The 18,159-nt window shown below is 34.8% G+C and overlaps 2 protein-coding genes and 1 non-coding gene across 4 annotated transcripts; 1 reads left to right on the top strand and 2 right to left on the bottom strand.

The window, feature by feature from the left end:
* The first annotated feature begins 7,206 nt into the window (after positions 1-7,206).
* On the top strand, positions 7,207-8,296 carry LOC120198037 (homeobox-leucine zipper protein HAT22-like). 2 transcript variants are annotated; one of them, XM_039199430.1, is made up of 4 exons: positions 7,213-7,522; positions 7,571-7,671; positions 7,754-7,833; positions 7,916-8,296. In XM_039199430.1, exons 1-4 carry the CDS (start codon positions 7,243-7,245, stop codon positions 8,196-8,198), a joined length of 744 nt encoding a protein of 247 aa, XP_039055361.1. In that variant the 5' UTR covers positions 7,213-7,242; the 3' UTR covers positions 8,199-8,296. The 2 variants fall into 2 exon arrangements, with proteins under 2 accessions (XP_039055360.1, XP_039055361.1); XM_039199429.1 differs by having other exon boundaries at positions 7,207-7,671.
* Positions 8,297-11,274: 2,978 nt separating this feature from the next.
* TRNAV-UAC lies at positions 11,275-11,347 on the bottom strand. Its single transcript has one exon. It is a non-coding gene; the product is annotated as a tRNA-Val (tRNA).
* A 511-nt stretch (positions 11,348-11,858) lies between these two features.
* Positions 11,859-15,505, bottom strand: LOC120197934 (amino acid permease 6-like). Its single transcript, XM_039199332.1, has 7 exons — positions 15,230-15,505; positions 14,907-15,140; positions 14,550-14,643; positions 14,246-14,460; positions 14,026-14,168; positions 12,565-12,792; positions 11,859-12,365 (listed from the first exon to the last, which is right to left on the bottom strand). The coding sequence occupies exons 1-7, from the start codon at positions 15,339-15,341 to the stop codon at positions 11,940-11,942; spliced, it is 1,452 nt and encodes a 483-aa protein (XP_039055263.1). The 5' UTR covers positions 15,342-15,505; the 3' UTR covers positions 11,859-11,939.
* Between the last annotated feature and the right edge of the window lie 2,654 nt (positions 15,506-18,159).

The raw sequence follows: 18,159 nt of genomic DNA, 5'->3' as shown, positions 1-18,159 counted from the left end.
GTCGGTTAACAAATAAACTTTACCATTTCTCTGATAAGATAGCCTAAATCCACTTAGGGGCTCTAAATTCAATTTCTTTGAAACACGTAACATTAGAGTTTCATAAGTTAACTTCTTTAATGACAGTTTTAGTTGAAGATTCATGGGTAAAGGCATATATTGTAAAACACCATGAACATTCTCCCATGACCCTCCAAAACACAAATCTATCCAAACATGATCAACATTAGATGATTTCATGGTTGTAAATTAATTTACTAAACAAACGAGATGCGAAACTATGACCTGTTGCCGGATGGGGAAGGATGTCGTTGGATATAGGAACGGATGTCACCGGAGAGAGTGATAGATGGAGATGGAATGAGTTGTGATTTAGGGATTTAGGTTATGAGTTGTTGCTGCTGCGTAGATATATACACAAAAAATTTGGCTTGCGAAACTAAAACCTGTTGCGAACTTTGAAACTCGCATTGCGATTCTGTATTATCTCGTTGCGAAAGGCAATCATTTGACCGTCGCAATACGAAATGCAAATCGCAACGACAGAATCGCAATGCAAAATGAAAAAGGAGTATATATGTTAACAAAACTTGCATTATGTGTATTTTATGTGTGCACTTTTAACATTTTCAGTTAGGCATGTATTAGTAACTTGAGTTTGAACATTGCTATGATATGTTCAGTTGTTATCACTTATTAGACATTCATTTGACTATCGCAACGCGAAAATGGCTATCGCAACGCGAAATGGCTATCGCAACGACAAAATCGCAATGCGAAATGAAAATCGCATTGCGATTTTCTCGTTGCGATTTTCATTTCGCATTGCGATTTTCATTTCGCATTGCGATTCTCTCGTTGCGATAGTCAGTTTTGTGTTGCGATAGTCTGTTTTGCCTTCAACATAATACAGATTGAAAATCAACAAATCAACTATTACATTTCAACACAAATAAGAATTATGTACACATCAATATAACAAATCAACATTTACAAATCATCTTTTACAAATCAATTAAACAATCAAAAAATAATAATAATTCTTATTTCTTCATCAATTATTGAATCAATGAATCAACAACTTTGTGACCCCGTACATCCATTTCACGCAGCTCACTTAAGGATTAACCTGCAGAAACCAAACATTTGCTCAAACAAGACTTCCTACACATCTAAAACCTACAAACAGCAAATTATTGAATTCTAGGTACTTAACCAAACATTTTCAAACCAAAAGGAGTATATATGTTAACAAAACTTGCATTTGACTTACCAATTAACAATAGACACTTTCATAACGCGGATGCAGGTAGGCAGCGTCTCGAATATATTGCTCTAGCCATATAATGTCGAAACCACAAGCCTACTGCAGCTCTATCTCTATCGATGGGAGGTAAAAACTCTGTGCTTCCCATCGTCAAACGCGCCAAGCAAAGGCATACGAGAGGACCACAATCCCCTCTGGCTCCCGGCGATTGCTGTGGCGCGGTCTCGTCTCTGATAACTGTGACATTGAACTTCTTTGGCTTCTTGTGTCCAGAATGAGTCCAATAATTAATCTTATCCAAGAATTTAGCCAAATGAGAGCTCCATCCCTTGAAAATATCTCTCAAATCAGACAGTGATATGTAATTGATCATGCTGTCATACACTATTATCTTCATGGATGGGAGCTGAAGTTGGACGAGAAGCCAGTGACGACGTTCCAAAACAGGGATAAACACCTGCAATCATAAGTAATAATTCATTTATTTGCGCACTTATTTATGAACACCTTTAAAAAATTTAAAAAATAAACACTAACCTTATCGACCTCCCACCATGCAGGATAAAGTTTAGCTTGTCCATTGCCCAACGAAAATGATTCATCTCGTTGATTCTTCAAGTGAACTGCGTGAAAAGCCGCCGGTATTATTGTATATAGCGAATTTTTTTTATTTTTCCTAAGCTTCCTTATTATTAGTAGACGTGACACCCACACATCGATATGCTGTTTTACAAAAAAATACATATATTAGTGAATTACATTAATTTTTAAACAAATTAATCAAAATCATATATAAGACAAATATAATACTTACCTCCCCATCCAAATAGCCATTGTCTTCAACCCCTAATAGCACACCCCACCAAGACTGATCAAGCAACAAAAACATTTCATCGTTGAGTTTGATGATGTCAGTGTAACACCCTTGGCTCCGCTCATGTAGATAAAAATCAACTGCGGTCTTAGCCCAAAGGGTATTATCCACAATTGTTTCCGGTAGTTGTCTCCTCTCCACTTCAGATACCGGAAGGGTACTAGCCGGTAACTCATACGAGAGCCAACTCTCATCCATCATGTCCGGAACCGGTGGGGGTTTCTCAATACTTTGATATTACCCCATGTGAATCGGGCTCTGGAATGGTGGGAGGAACCTCTTCAATGATGACAGTGGCCTCTTGAGCGGTGGGGGGGAATCTTGAGGGAGGATAGGGGCCTCTTGAATGATTGGAGGGGACTCTTGAGGGATGACCGGTGAGTCGGGCTTCTTCTTGCGGAGTCTTCGTACCATTGGGGTGAACGGAGACGTAATAGCACGTCCACGCCGTCTGATGCGTGAACTCCGTCGTGCAAGGAAAACCCGACGTAAAGCATCCACCTTATCGGGCCGCTAAAAAAAATTAATACATAAATCAGTAAATAAACAGACATGATATTAAACAAAGACAAATATGTTTCAAACTAGCATTGTATTCACCCAAGTCATTATTCTATCATAGTTCACAAAATGCTCAGATAACATTCCAGAAGTAAGCACTTATATAAACATTTAAAAGGACAACATATATATAAACATTCCAGAAGAAGAATAGTTTACTTTCGCAACACGAAACTTAAAATCGCAACGCGAAAATGACTATCGCAACGTAGAAATGGCTATCGCAATGCGAAATGAAAATCGCAACGACAAAATCGCAATGCGAAATGAAATCGCAACGACAAAATCGCAACGCGAAATGAAAATCGCAATACGATTTGTGTTTCGCGTTGCGATTTCATTTCGCATTGCGATTTTGTCGTTGCGATTTTCATTTCGCATTGCGATAGCCATTTCCGCGTTGCGATAGTCATTTTCGTGTTGCGAAAGTAAACTATTCTTCTTATGCAAATTGAAACTTGAATGGATTGCATTACTTCAACCAAAAGACAAAAACAAAACCAAAAACAAATACTAACAAAAATAGTTTAGCAATATTAGCAGCAACCGAATGAATTACGAGTATGAAAAATCTTAAACTTACCTCGTTGCGTAGAGTATGAACCTCATTCTGCAACGATGCTACCATCTCACGTAGAGCGGCTACCTCACCGCGTAATGTAGACACCTCAATACGCCATGCACCATCGTCTTTGCGTAAAGTACCGACCTCCTCACGCAAGGCATTGACCTCATCACGTAACTCCCCTAACTCATCCCGTTGAGGTAGAGGTGGAGAACAGGGAGATAAACGTCGTGACATCTTTATCGGTCGCCTATCTTGCGGTGATGGTGGAGAAGAGGCTCGATGATGTGACAGAATAGGTGATGGCTGTCGTTGTGGAGGTGTATAGCCGGGTCGATCAGATGATGGCTCTGGGTGAGGTGATAGCTCTGGGCGAGGTGATGGCTCCCGAAGTGGAGGCTGCTCATCAACCGTTCCATCAAAAAAACGCTTACTAGCTTGCCACCAATCAGTGTATTTGGAAACATTAGTAATTGTTAAATAATTACTTATAATTTTGGAAACATTATATAAAAATTCTTACCTTAAAGGCCCAAATAAAGCCTGTCAAAGTGTATTTGGAACCATCGCCATGCAAACTTTTTTGATCATCCAAGGCAGACGATAACTTATTCCATATAGCTTTCCATAAATACGAGCCCCACGGAAACAGGTTCCACGCATTTAGGTCTTCTACCAATTTGATTAGATCATTTGGAATAGGTTGTCTGGCCTCTCTGCCTAAAAAGCAGGCATGCAAAAGAATTAGAAGGCATACTCGGACAACGTCGACGTCATCCATCCGAGTAAAACCATCTTTCTTATTCAATAATATCGTCAGGTCTTCCACGTGTAGATTCAGCCTCTCCAGCTCAGGAAAAACTCGGGATAACCATGATGGGCGGGTAATGTGTCTAGTGTACCGACCTACATCATCGTGTCCGAAGCGTAGACCGGTGATTAAGCAAAACTCCTCCCGCCCAAAACACGTATACGCCGGTGGAAAATCAAACCATATCTCTTCATCACGACGTTGTATAGTACCTGGTAGATCCCTAGTCATGGTTTGAAGAAATAGGTGTGTCAACATCGCATCTCCACCGGGATGTTGTACTTTCAGCCATGGCTCGAAGCAAGTATCCTCAAACATTTTTCTTTGTGCAGGTGAAAGCTTCGACGCAATTGTTTTGGCCAGGCTGACTTTATTTCTTAAGGTTAATTGAGCCGAATAAAAGTTCTACAAAAACAATAAACATACTAAGTTAGATATACCAAAAACTACACTGTGAAGATATACCAAAAACAATAATAAACATAAAGAGTAGTAGTTTATTCTTCAAACTTAAATTTGCAACACTGTAAATTTCTTATTTGTCTTTGTTTTTTTGTTGAAGTAATGCAATTCATTCAAGTTTCAATTTGCAGAAGAAGAATAGTTTCTGAAAATGAAAATCGCAACACGAAAATGACTATCGCAACGCGAATTTGACTATCGCAACGAGAGAATCGCAACGCGAAACTAAAATCGCGTTGCGATTTTCATTTCGCGTTGCGATTCTCGGTTGATTTAATAAGCAATCTAAGTGAAATGGTTAATCTATTATTGAAATTACCAGTAAACTTATCATCAATTTCAATATGAAAAACCTAATAATAATGCAAAAATTTCAAAAAGAAAATAATTAAAAAAACTAACCCTCGTTGGTTGATTTGGTTGATTTTCCATTTCTGATTGTGAGGGTGGCTCTGAGAGATGGAGATAGATGGATTTCGCCGGAGATGGGGACGGATTTCGTCGGAGATGGGTGAGAGAGTGAGAGATGGAGATGGGACTGAGTTATGATTTTAGGTTTTAGGTTATGAGTTGCGATTACGGGATATACTGTGGACGGTTCAGTGTTCCAATATATTAATATTCGTGTTTGGAATTTAAAAATAAAATACTTGGCCAGGATACTAATGGCGCTTTGAAAATCGCATTGCGATTATGTAAATCGCGTTGCGATAGTTGGAAATCGCGTTGCGAAAGTCAGTATCTAGTTGCGATTTTGTATTATCGCATTGCGATAGTAAGTATCGCATTGCGATAGTCAGTATCGCATTGCGATAGTCAGTATCGCATTGCGATTTTCCCAATTCGCGTTGCGATTTACTTATTCGCATTGCGAATTGGGAAAATCGCAACGACACTGTAGACCATCGCAACGCGATTTCCAACTATCGCAACGCGAAATGCAACGCGAATTTGCGATAATGGAGATCGCGTTGCGAATTAGCGATCGCATTGCGATTTTGTTGGTCATTTTGGCAAATCCGGAAAAAGTTGGTTAAAATCGTATATTATAAGACATTTTTGGTCACTGAGGCGATTTTCTCTATAATATAATATAATATAATATAATATAATATAATATAATATAATATAATATAATATAATATAATATAATATAATATAATCTCATTATTTAAAAAATAATAAAGATATTTGGGGGAAGAAACTACATGAATTAGTTAGAATTAGTTAGAGACTGGACATCAACTTTTCAATTCAATGTTTGTGCTAAGGGATTATATTCGAATAATTATATCATCTTTGAAATTTATGATATGGAATCTTAAATATGTTATCCATCCGTGTATTCCAAGTGTTAAATTGCCATGCATTAACACCCTTATATTTGGTCTATATCATTGTCACATCATTTTCTCATTACACTTAATAAAGGTATGGAATATATTTCCTCCATCATATTGATTATTGGAAAAAAAATTAAACATGTGGGGTCATAAGTTGCCGATATGTTTATTGATATCATTATACTTGTCCCTAAACTCGATATTTTCCCTTCATTTAGCTTGTAATTGTCTTTTGTTTGCATTAGTCACATGACTTCTTTTTCTTTCTATTTTGATCTTTAAATTTAAATGTTTAATCTTTTCGATAATGCGATAATCTAATATATATCACATCATTTCTTGAACATTTTAAATATTTTTTGGGTGATGACATAAGACATCTATGTTACATCACCAAAATGACTAAAAAAAATTGAGCGTCTTGTTGTCGTGTAATGTGTTAAGACCTGTCATGGATTGGGTGCATAAACTCGGTTGGACATACTGCAATGTTGAGGGGAAAACAGTTTTGTCTTACATTTTTCGCTCGACTTGAAATTGCTTTATCGCGCTGATTTGGAAGGAAAGAAACTATAGAAGGAAAGCAGAATTCAGAGGATGTGTTGATGGATCACTTAAAGGAGATGGTTCGTCGGAATGAAAATCTGTAAGGTGAGTCAGTCAAATAGCTATAGTTGTGCAACGTGGGATTTGAATGTATAGGTGTCTCTGATGCAAATCCCTATCAGATTGGTTGAGTCTTCTTAACAATGAAATTCCATATTCACCCCGAAGACGGTTATAGAAGGATGAATATATGGAATTGGGAGTTTAGAAAGAGTGCATAATCTTGTTAGAGAAGTAAGGCATATGTAAATAGTGGGGACATCTGCGACTAGGTATACATAAACAAACACACAACCTCATCACGTGTCTTTATCTTCATTTCTGTTCTTATGAAAAATAGTGTCACCTTTTATTTAACCTCCCTAGACATCAACATCCATTGCCTCTTAATAATTGCTTCTCCATCTCACTCTCCTCCCCTTTAATTAATCACCGCATTTTATTCTTTTAACTAAGCATCATCTTATATCCAAACTAAATTATAAACTAAAAGTATCTTTGGACATAAAACAGAAGACCGTTTATGATAAAATACCCGATGTTTGTACATTTAACCAAAATCTTGTTTATTATATTATGAATGGTCAACCTAAGAGGACATATTCATAGCCAGATTCTTTAATCTACTTCTTTCTCTTTAATTAATAATATAATTGGTTCAAATCTCCCCTGGAAGTAACACTACATCTCCTCTCTTTCTTTAAACAAAAACCCCTGTTTTTTTCCTAGGCCACCATCAAGCTTAAAACAACAATGGGATTTGATGATATTTGCAACACTGGCCTTGGTCTTGGTCTAAGTCTAGGTCTAGGTTGCCTTGTTAAGCAAGAAAACTTTACTCATCGACGAAAGAAGAAGAAATCGTGGATGGGAAATGACCTTTTCTGCCCGTCCCTGACATTAGGTCCATCGGATGATGCTAGTAAACCACATGCCGATGACGAATTGATCGATTGGCACCGGCGAGCATCTTCCGTCACCTCGGTATCTTCGTTTCTGAACTCTGCTGTCAAGAAAGAGAGAGGTTTCGGTGGTGGAGAAGAGGTAGTAGAATTTGAGAAGGTTTCTTCAAGGGTCAGTGATGAAGATGATGAAGGCAGCCATAGAAAGAAACTTGGGCTTAGAAAACGACAGTCTGCGATTTTAGAAGATAGCTTCAAAGAGCACTCCACTCTCAATCCTGTATATTAGTTTTCTTTATTCTATTCAATATATATATGAATATACATGTATTCAGTGCTTCTTTATTTCTTGTGTTGAACAGAAAAAGAAGCAAGCTTTAGCAGATCAGTTGAATCTAAGGCCACGGCAAGTGGAAGTATGGTTCCAAAATAGGAGAGCCAGGTGATTATTTTATTTTCATTTAATTTTACGTGTTGAAATTTTAAAATAATATTTGAGTTTTTTACTCATTTTTTTAATAAAGGACGAAGTTGAAACAGACGGAAGTGGATTGCGAGTTTCTGAAAAAGACTTGTGAAACGCTAACAGAAGAGAACAAGAGGTTGCACAACGAACTACAAGAGCTTAAATCATGGAAACAAAAAGCATCTTATTGTATGCAACCGCCTGCGGCAGCCACCCTCACCCTGTGCCCTTCCTGCGAGAGAGTTGCCAACGGCGGCGAAGACCCTTCGAATTTTAAAATCAGAACGAAAACTCACTTGTTCAATCCCTTGTCGTCTCACCCTTCTGCTGCCTGCAGCTAAGGCAACTGGTTGAGACCATGAAAACACTGCTCCAACTTTGTTCATGGCTTATGTCTCACATATATATATCGTTTCATGTTTATTAATTAACATATTATATACAAAAATCAGGTATTAGTATATACCTAGCAAAATCTGAGAAGGTATTGGTCTTCTCATCATGTTACTGAAATTTTAGTTATTTAATAACCACCGTTGATTAATTCAGCGAAAATTAAATCAATTAAATTATAAAAGTTGATTTTTAAATAACTAAACATGAGAACAGACGCCAATTTTTCATTTTAATTTTAATTTTAAGATAAAAAATAATTAGGCTTTATATATATATAGGTCAGGGGCTTTTCAGATTATGTGGTGGAAAAAGAATCTAAAACCAATTGAAATTCCATCAATAATGTTATTGGAAGGTTCTCCCACCTTTTTGCATTATTTAACAAAACATTGCGAAAGAATAAAGGCAATGACGCCATTCAATAACGAAATTAAATTATTATTTAACAATTCCAGAATATTTTAAAAGAAAATTATGCTATTTTTTTCTTTTATCGTTGCTTGCTTGATCGGCACTTGACATGGGAATGATGAGGCGTATCTACTATATTATATTTTTATTTGTTTCGGCCAATAATTATAGATAGGATATATTTTTTTTATTAATAAACGCCAATTTTTAAAGATGATAATTATAATTGCAATGATAGGTTTTGACTCATTCCTATTTATTTTTGTTTTTATTTTAATCATAATTGCGATTATACTTTTAACATGTAAAACAAGAAACGATACTCGTACCTTTGGCACACCTCCAGTGAGGTGAGTTGTGCACTTTAGAGCTGGGTATATGGGTTAAGGCCCGCGAGCTACCCGTTTAACCCGTGATCCGTGTGGATTTCGGGCCTAAAAAATTGAAGATCGTTTAAATTGTGGGCTTTTTAGCTCGAACCGTTAAACTCACGGGTTTAATGGGTATAACCGCGGGCTACCCGCGAAACCCGCTAAAGTCTATTTAATTTAAAATTCATAAAATTTTAGATAAAATAAACTTAAAGAATTTTAAAGAAAAAGAAAATAAATTACCTATAAATATGATGTTACTTATAACTATTGTAGTTCTTAAATTTATTAGGACGTTTGTCATAATTTTACTGCTGTTTGATATTTTTTTCATTTAAATATATATCATTATCATTTTGGTATTTAAAGATTTTTTTTATTTAATTTTGACCTTTATTTTTTTCCATGAAGTATGTTATTCATTTTGTTCTTTAATTATAAAAAGTCACGTGATATTCTAATAATATATCATATGACACGTAATATTTGGATTAAAAATAAGAAAGAAAAGTAAAAGAAAAAATTGAAAACATATTTTTCAACTTTTAAAGACTTTTACAAAATAAATATATTTTAACAAATTAATGACTTATATTTTATCAATTTTAGTATAACTGTATCTTTTAAATTTACTCTTATACTGTAAGTATTTTATTTTATATTTTCATATTATGTTTTAGTCTTTCTATAAAGTATCTATAAAATACAATTATTATGACCACTTGACAACTTTCTTGTTAGATTTGTATAATGTTTGACTTTGTTGAATTTTTATGTTTGAATTTCTGTTTTCAGAATTCAGACACTTTTGTGTCTTCATATTATAGCCTTGAATAATCGTGTTTTATAAAAGTGTAATGTGGTTATTGTTTTATTTGTTTTTCAATTTGGTGATATAAGTGAATATTGTTTTTTTAATTTGAGTTTAAGTAATTATATCATTATATATATATTTATATATATATATATATATATATATATATATATATATTAATAATTAAAAAAATTAAAAAATATTATTTTATAATCATTTCCGGCTATTTAAAATAAAAATTAAATATTATTTATTATTTTGACGGTGTTACCTTTATTTTCAAGTTGTTCGATCATTTTTAAAGGTGTAATAAGTTAAAACATTATTTTTTATTGCATTTAAAGCATTTAAAATTATTTCTATTAAACGGGCCGCGGGTAAGCCCGTTTAGCCCGCGGGTTAAATGGACGGGCCACGGGCCTTAAAATTCAAAACCGTTTATGAATGCGGGCTTTTTAGCCCGCTCCGTTTAAGCCCGCACCGTCAAAACCCGCGGGCTAAACGGGTTGATAGCCCGTATACCCACCTCTAGTGCACTTGTGCCAACTGATAGGTTGATTTTTCACTGAAGTTTTTTTATTCATTATAATATGATTATAAATTAATATATATGTTTAATTTTAAATATAAATGAATTTATACATATATCTATAGATTGTTTTTAAAAAATAAGAAATAAATATATTAATTTATTAAAATAAACAATCAATAATAAAATATATCTATAGATTATATTCTAAGTGTAAATTTATTTATAAACAAAAGCAAATTAACTTTTGTTTATTTCCTTTTTATGTAGTAACTGTCATTCAATATATTTATAAACAATTACCAACACCCTTAGATTAATGTAAAAAATTAAAATAATTACCAACACTTAGACTAATGCAGATCATTATTAAAATAAACAATCAATAATAAAAACAAAAATATTATGGCATTGGCAACCCCACATTCAACCCTCTCCAAATTTGCACATGCATGATTAGACAAAGAAATACCCTTCTACGTTGAGGCAGTGGACAAAGCTTGCAATCCAAAGGATTAAGCTGATCAATATCAGTTAACTTCGGGTATGCACTCTTCACCGTAGAAGTACCGCCCATAGTCTGTACAGTCCACCCTACCAAATCACTCGGTGGACGTCGAGCTTCTGATGTCGATAACACCCGATAATCCAGGATATATTCCCACCATCTGCAAGTAAAGGAACTGTGTTAACACGCTGTATGCTAAGGTTAATGAGAGAACCTCTCTTAATATTTGAAGGAAATGGTTCGTTTCCTCAATTGATAAAAGGATTCAGAAAACTGACCCTTTTGCTTTTGGATTAAAAACAAAAAGCCATGGAAAAGTGAAAAGGCACATCCCATTCCCATGTCAAAATTGCAAAAACTCAGACAAGAATTTGTGAAGAGAAAAAAATGTTACCGGCCAGGATCGAACTGGGGACCTTCAGTGTGTAAGACTGACGTGATAACCACTACACCACGGCAACTTGATGATTACTGGTTCAGTTAATTTTATAAATTTAATAACTAAAAAAGTTGACTATCTACTTAACAAGAAATAAACAAAATGATAATGATAATAATAATAAGGGTTAATGGAAATAAAATATTAAATTATCTATATAACAAGTTGAGTATATTGAAATCTATGTTCCAACTTAACAAGTAGTGTTACATATGTAATTAGCATAGTCTTAGACAAATTTTTAGGAATATGTTTGATTTACGTATCTTAATTAGGCTTATATAACTAGAATAAATAGTCTAGTTTTCTATGTGAATAAACACATGATATTCTCTCATTTTCTCTGTCTATAACAGTTTCTATCTTCTTTTTTTCCAGAAATTTGCTGATGGGAATAAATGGTTTCGTCAGTCATCAGTTCATCCTTTTAGTTTGTACAGAAAATCGCAGGAGATGAAGAACAATGCAGAAACCGTCTTAAACACTGTCTTTCACAAGGTAACAACACGCTACAAGCAGATTGGGATTTCAAATACAGAAGAAAAGGGAACAAATTACAGTTTCTAGGACTTATTGAACAACGTTTTCTGAGAATTAAAAGTGTTGGCAAAGGATCATTCCTGAGTCTGAAAGGGTTTATATGTCTTGAGGCTTTGAATCAATCCTTGAATGGATCCCGCAGCGGCAATGAGTGAAACAACCAGGCAAACCCAGCTGAGTATTTTTAGCCATATCCATCTGAATGAGTATTTAGGAATTTTGGTTTGCGCTATGTGCATCTCTATCGGAAAGTAGACCGTTAGCGGCCAAAACGAGCCGGCTCCGATGAGACCCAAGAAATCGTTGAAGAAAGGAAATATCATGGCTATCACAGCCGTTACAATAACGTATGCCGTCCTCCACACCAACCTGAAGAAATTGACGTAGTAAATACCGTACAACGGAATGTCAACAGCATGTTCACCGGTGATGAACTTGTTGTCGGACCAATTCCTTGAACACCAACCCTCGACGAATCCGAACAACGGTTGTGCAAAAACCTGAATGCATATAAATCATGTTAGAGCATATATTTATGTAAGGATTGTCATAAGATTTTATGGTAGGAGCGAACTTATAATATTTTAAAGGATCAAAATAGAATATAAATAAAAATTATATAGGAATTTGAAATTTTCAGAGATATTTTCGATCCATCACTGTGCTCTAAATATGTGTTGAGAGGACATGAGATTCTACCTGGTATGCGCCGATGAGATGGATAGCAATGCAGATGTTGGCGAAGTCGACCAACCAAAAGGGTTCATAGAAACCAAAGCCTGTAAGAAAATTCCCAGGCGCATCGTTGCCGAATGCGGCGTATCCAAAAATGCCGCAAAGTACATAAAACAAAGTGGTCGTCGAAACACCGACGCTGGTTGCTCTTTTCATAGATTTGTTCTCCGGTGGGCTCGATTTGATCGTGTCCTGGAATCAAAAAGAATTTCATATTTATTAGAAGAAAGAAATTTGATTCTTCTTTTTTGGTACGAGACAAAAGACAATGAAAAAAAAAAACACAAGTAGAGTCAAATCTCATATATGACTATAAGTCGAGTCAGATTTTTAATACATTTAATTCAAATCTTAAACATTATTATTGATATTTGATTTGATCCAACTTTATATAATTTAAATTTAAATTTTCAAAATTAAAATTGACTTAACCAAATATCGAAACATTATGAAATGTCCAACGTAGAGTGGATGTCACAATCCGTCGCTAATAAAGTCATGTGAATTGAGAACACATGAAAAGCAACAAATGGTCGACAAAGAAAGAAAAGAGTACAAATTGAGCTCACTTCAAAAAGAGTGGCTCAAACTCTACAATATTTTGGTCCACTTGATTTTTAGTCCGTAGGAATCTTTGGTAAAACCTATGCAAAATAAACTGTTGACTTTTCTTACTATACTTTACTCAAAAAGAATAATTTAATTTATATACGATAAAACGTATGTTATTATTTGTCAAACTGCTTTCATTTATTTTCCTTGTATAAAATCATTCGACATAATAAAATAATTTCCCCAGCTCTGAAAATTCAACATGCTTTCTCCTAACACCTAATCCCACTGACCCCGAGTTCCAGAACCGTCGCCAAAAGCCATTTTTCAAGTGTTTTTTCTTCCGTTTTCTTTCGCAAGTCATTGCCGTTTCTTTTTAATATTCTTACGAGTAAACTATTTCAAACGATGCGTTATTTCATTTTCATGGATTACGGCCTACCAATCAGTTATATTTGAAGGTTTTTTTTCCCTTCACCTACCATGCATGCATTGATATGGTTTAAGAAAAATATCCCCATAATTCAAATGCTATCTATTTACCAACACAATATACTAATGTAAAAAAAAGTAAAGAAAATTAATTTAAATCAAACTGTTATTACCTCTAAACATGTACATATATAAGTACCGGAAGGAAAATTTTATGTTAGGAAAGTCAAACTTATAAAATTCTAGTAGGACAAGACATTATAAAATTCTAGCTAGGGGCAAAAATATATTATGCACAAAAAAATATCTAAAATATATGATAATTAAAAATTTCAAGGGACGACTGGATACTACCTCATCTGCTCCCTCTCAGTCCATCCATGTATATATGTACGTATACGTGTTATGTATATATTTTATGGTGGAAGTATATGTACTTGCCTGAATTTCAATGAGGACAGTGGAGTAAGCATATGCAAAGGCAATGTCACCGATAGCTTGGAAGGTCCTCCAAATTTTTTCTGATCCCGACACGTCAACCCCAACTGTTACACCAGTTAAGGCTGTCCTTGCATGTCCCCCACCTTGATGTCACAAATGGAAACAATTAGATGTGTTAATTCAAGCCACTCAATATGAAATATATTCATGATTTTATTACCTGCAACTTTGGCAATGGAGAGACCGAGGCCGATGGACGAGTAAGCGAAAGACATGACGGCGGCAACGATGGAGAGCCATGAAAGCTTGTCGAAGTTGGGGATTTGACTCAGAAGGAGCTGAATGCAAGCGAAGATTACCATGAATGGGTAGTTCGATGTTTGACACTTCACTTGATGTCCATGCTTGTGGAAGCAATTTGACCGTTTCACAGCCCTGATTATTACAAGGTAATTAAGACGATTGATTAAGATTAATTTTGTTAAAAAGCAATGATAATATGATTATGATCTGTATTAACTTACACCATACTGATTGATGCTGTGATAGTGTATCCTATGGTTATTCCAACAAGATTTGCGTATTGAGCCAACCCACAGAGCTGAACTTTTCTTCCTCCTGCAAAAAATAAAAATATATATATAAATATCTACACGAGGGATAAGTAATTTCTCTTTGAACTCATGTTAAATACATTATATAACATATACACATATAATTTTTCTTATAGATTGATAACATGTACACGTAGTTGTTTATATCTGGATCCTTTATGAAAAAAAGCAGCTGCGCTCGGAGAATGTATATAAGTTTTCAATAATTAAAAAATATTCTGAACTGATACTATTTTGTAAAAAATAAAAGAATATTAAAAAAAATACCTAAGTAAGCTCTAACAACATCCATGTACGTATAGTTTCTCTTTCCATGAACAGGATCAGGAGCCCTATAGCAGTCAGCAAGAAGAGTGGAGGTGAAGTAGGTGATGAAGGAGAAGGCCATGAGAACTGCCGGTCCGGCCACCCATCCCAGCTGTGCGATAGCCCATGCAAGAGATAACACGCCGGAGCCGATCACAGCAGTGATAATATGAGCACTCGCAGTAAGCCAAGTCCCTTTCAAAACAACCAAAGCCATATCAAATAAACAAAAGACATACAAATAATAGGATCATTAACAAAAAGTAGTAGTAATTATCATTTACCAGTTCTTTTGGGTCGACCATCATCATCCAAGTTCTTCTGGATACCACCATTCTCGTAATCGCCGGGGCTTTGCTCTATGAACATGCTGGTCTTTTGCATATGCTTAGACATCTGCTATGCCTCTCTTTGCTGAAATGGGTTGTGTCAAATTATGTGTCCAAATGGAGCACTATGGGGAGTATCTAGACGAGGAAAGGCAAAGGCAAAAGACAAGAAGAGAACTGGGGTTTGGTTTGAGGTTTGTGTAAGAGAATATGATGGAGAGTTTAGGGAGAAAGCAAAGCATATAAAGGGGTTGATTGGAGGTTGGGGGAGTGAAATTATTAACATTGAATTAGGCACAATCGATGGTCGTCGTTTGTGCTTTTGGGGTGTCTTCTCATACGGGGGGTCCCCACATTTTGTATATTGCATGGGAACCATCCATTGTGATATCTCACAAAAGTAGACATAATTGTAAGAATATAATATGGGCCTTCCATGGGGAAATGATTCTACTCGATAGATGTTACTTAAAATATTGAAATGTATTTTATAGGTATATGTTTGATGTTTTGATTTTAAAATTAAAAAATTTATGATTTAGGGTTAAAATTTATTATATTGATATTTAGAATTTAGAGTGTATATTTTATGATTTAGGGTTTAGAACATAAGATACGAAGGTATTTAAATATGTTGATGATGAAATCATGATTGTGAGGAAGATTGATGATTTATTTTATTTTTTTGTTTGGATGGAGAGTTACAATCGGTAATTTTATGAGAGAGGTGTAGAGTGGGTAACCTAAAGAAGATGAACAATATTATCAATTGAGAGATTGAGGGCTACGGAGCCTTTCTCCAGCCATGCATGGTGGCTTATATATTAATCTTTATTGTTGGTGTTAGGTCTAAAGTGGAGATGATTATTTTTAGGTTGCTAGGCTAAATACATCTAACTATCATATAATAGATGTAACTTTGGCATATCGTGTGAGTCAAACAACGATCATGTCAGAGGACTAAAGCTGTTTGAGAATATTAAACACCGAGGACTACTTATAACTCTAGATACATGATATAAAAAAATCCTACTTGTAACTCTAGATACATGATAAAAAAATCAACAACGAAGGTGAAATTTATAGAAAAGATCCGAAAGAGATGCAATAAAACATCACTAGTAAAATTAAAGCATTCCATCAATAATATATAAAATAACAACCTTTAATAAATTTTATATTTATATAATTAAGAATAAAACGCAATAAATCTAGCCTTGACTAAGCCACTTTGTTGGTTAAGTCGGTTCCCTGATTTAGGGTTGGGGTAATGGCAACTTTTTATCCTTAAGACACCCAGGAACACACGTAATTAACTAAAAAAATTTGATTGACCCCTCCACATGAGATATTGGACAAACATCAAATTCTTTTTATTATTATTATCATTTATAGCCTTTTAAGTGCTCAATGTAATGGTCCTCCTGGATTCTTCGGTGAGGCTTTTGGTAAATCCTTCAATTCCAAGTAATGTGGTAATGATAATTATAGTAAGCTTTTGTTTTACATGCATTTCAGTTTAGAACCGACCATGCATACAAAGTTGTCGAATACTATCAATGTGTTCGTCTACATTAGCTCATTTTAAGGAGAATGTTTCCTTCAAATTGATCATTAACAAATCCGAAATTTAATTTAAACTCTTTATACCAATTATCATTAAATTCCACGTGTCTGTCTCCAACTACCAACAACAAAAAAGACTTAAACAAGTGATTGTTAGTGGTACATGATTACTATAGGAGTGTCGGCCCCGGATGTTGGAGGGAGTAAACGATGTGTGCCTTATTGGATCCGATATCTTATGTTCGATTATTTTTATAATTCAACTCTCTTTTCCAAATATGCTATGCTATAGGTGGCCATGGAATTTGGCTACCTTGTATCACCACCGCGAACCGTGCTTATAATGGGGGCTCGACTCCACATATTATATTTTATTCCATTTCTTTCTTCTTTCATTATGCCCAGCTGTTACATTTCACCATTATAGATCATGACCTGGTTTTAAAGTAGTATATGACTAAAAGTTTTCAATCTATTTGATAATATATACACATACTACAAATGTACATATTTGAACCCGAATTCTTTAAAGAAAACACTAATTAAACTTTATTGAATTGAAGCAAAACTCAACACAAGTTGGTGTCTCAGAAGACTTCTTAAATTGAGACCAGAGGTGCAAAATTTCCTTCATCCGAGTACTATCAATGCAAGCTCGATATGAGATTCCATTCGGGCGAAAAATCAGAAGGTCCCTTGGCATAAACTCGTTTGGTTTTCCCTGCACATTCCAAAACATAGTATGATAACCTGGATAGCTCTACTTGACAGACTCCCTACCAAGGATCGTCTCCACCGAATCGGTCTAACTAATGCATGCTCTTGTCTTTTATGTAACTCGGAAGTGAAAACTAGGGACCACCTTTTCTTATTATGCCCTACTGCTGTTTCTCTTTGGGAACAAATCTTCTCTTTTTCTGGTTTGCATTTTACAGCTACTTATGGGAAGAATTCTTGGAAATGGCGAGCTCTAATTAGAAAGGAAAATCATTGTTATCTACTTTAATGAAGATTGCTTTGAATGCATTGGTTTACTTGCTTTGGGAAGAAAGGAACAAAAGACTGTACCAAAGCCGATCTAGGCCTGTTAATGAACTTCTAAAAGATATTAAATCTATTGTATGTCTTCAACTAAATGGCAAGAAATTCAATAGAGTAGATAATGTGAATCTTACTCTCTACAATCATTGGGTATTGATAACTACTGATTTTTGTATTGTAAATGATTTGTATTGAACCCTGATTGTATTTGTAGCGTATTGCTATTTGGATAATAAAATTCTAACTTATCCCAAAAAAAAAAACTTTATTGAATAGAA

This window comes from Hibiscus syriacus, unplaced genomic scaffold (assembly GCF_006381635.1).
Source record: "Hibiscus syriacus cultivar Baekdansim isolate YM2019G1 unplaced genomic scaffold, ASM638163v2 tig00117056_pilon, whole genome shotgun sequence".
In the NCBI taxonomy this organism is placed as follows: Eukaryota; Viridiplantae; Streptophyta; class Magnoliopsida; order Malvales; family Malvaceae; genus Hibiscus; species Hibiscus syriacus.
This window is presented reverse-complemented; position numbering and strand designations above follow the sequence as displayed.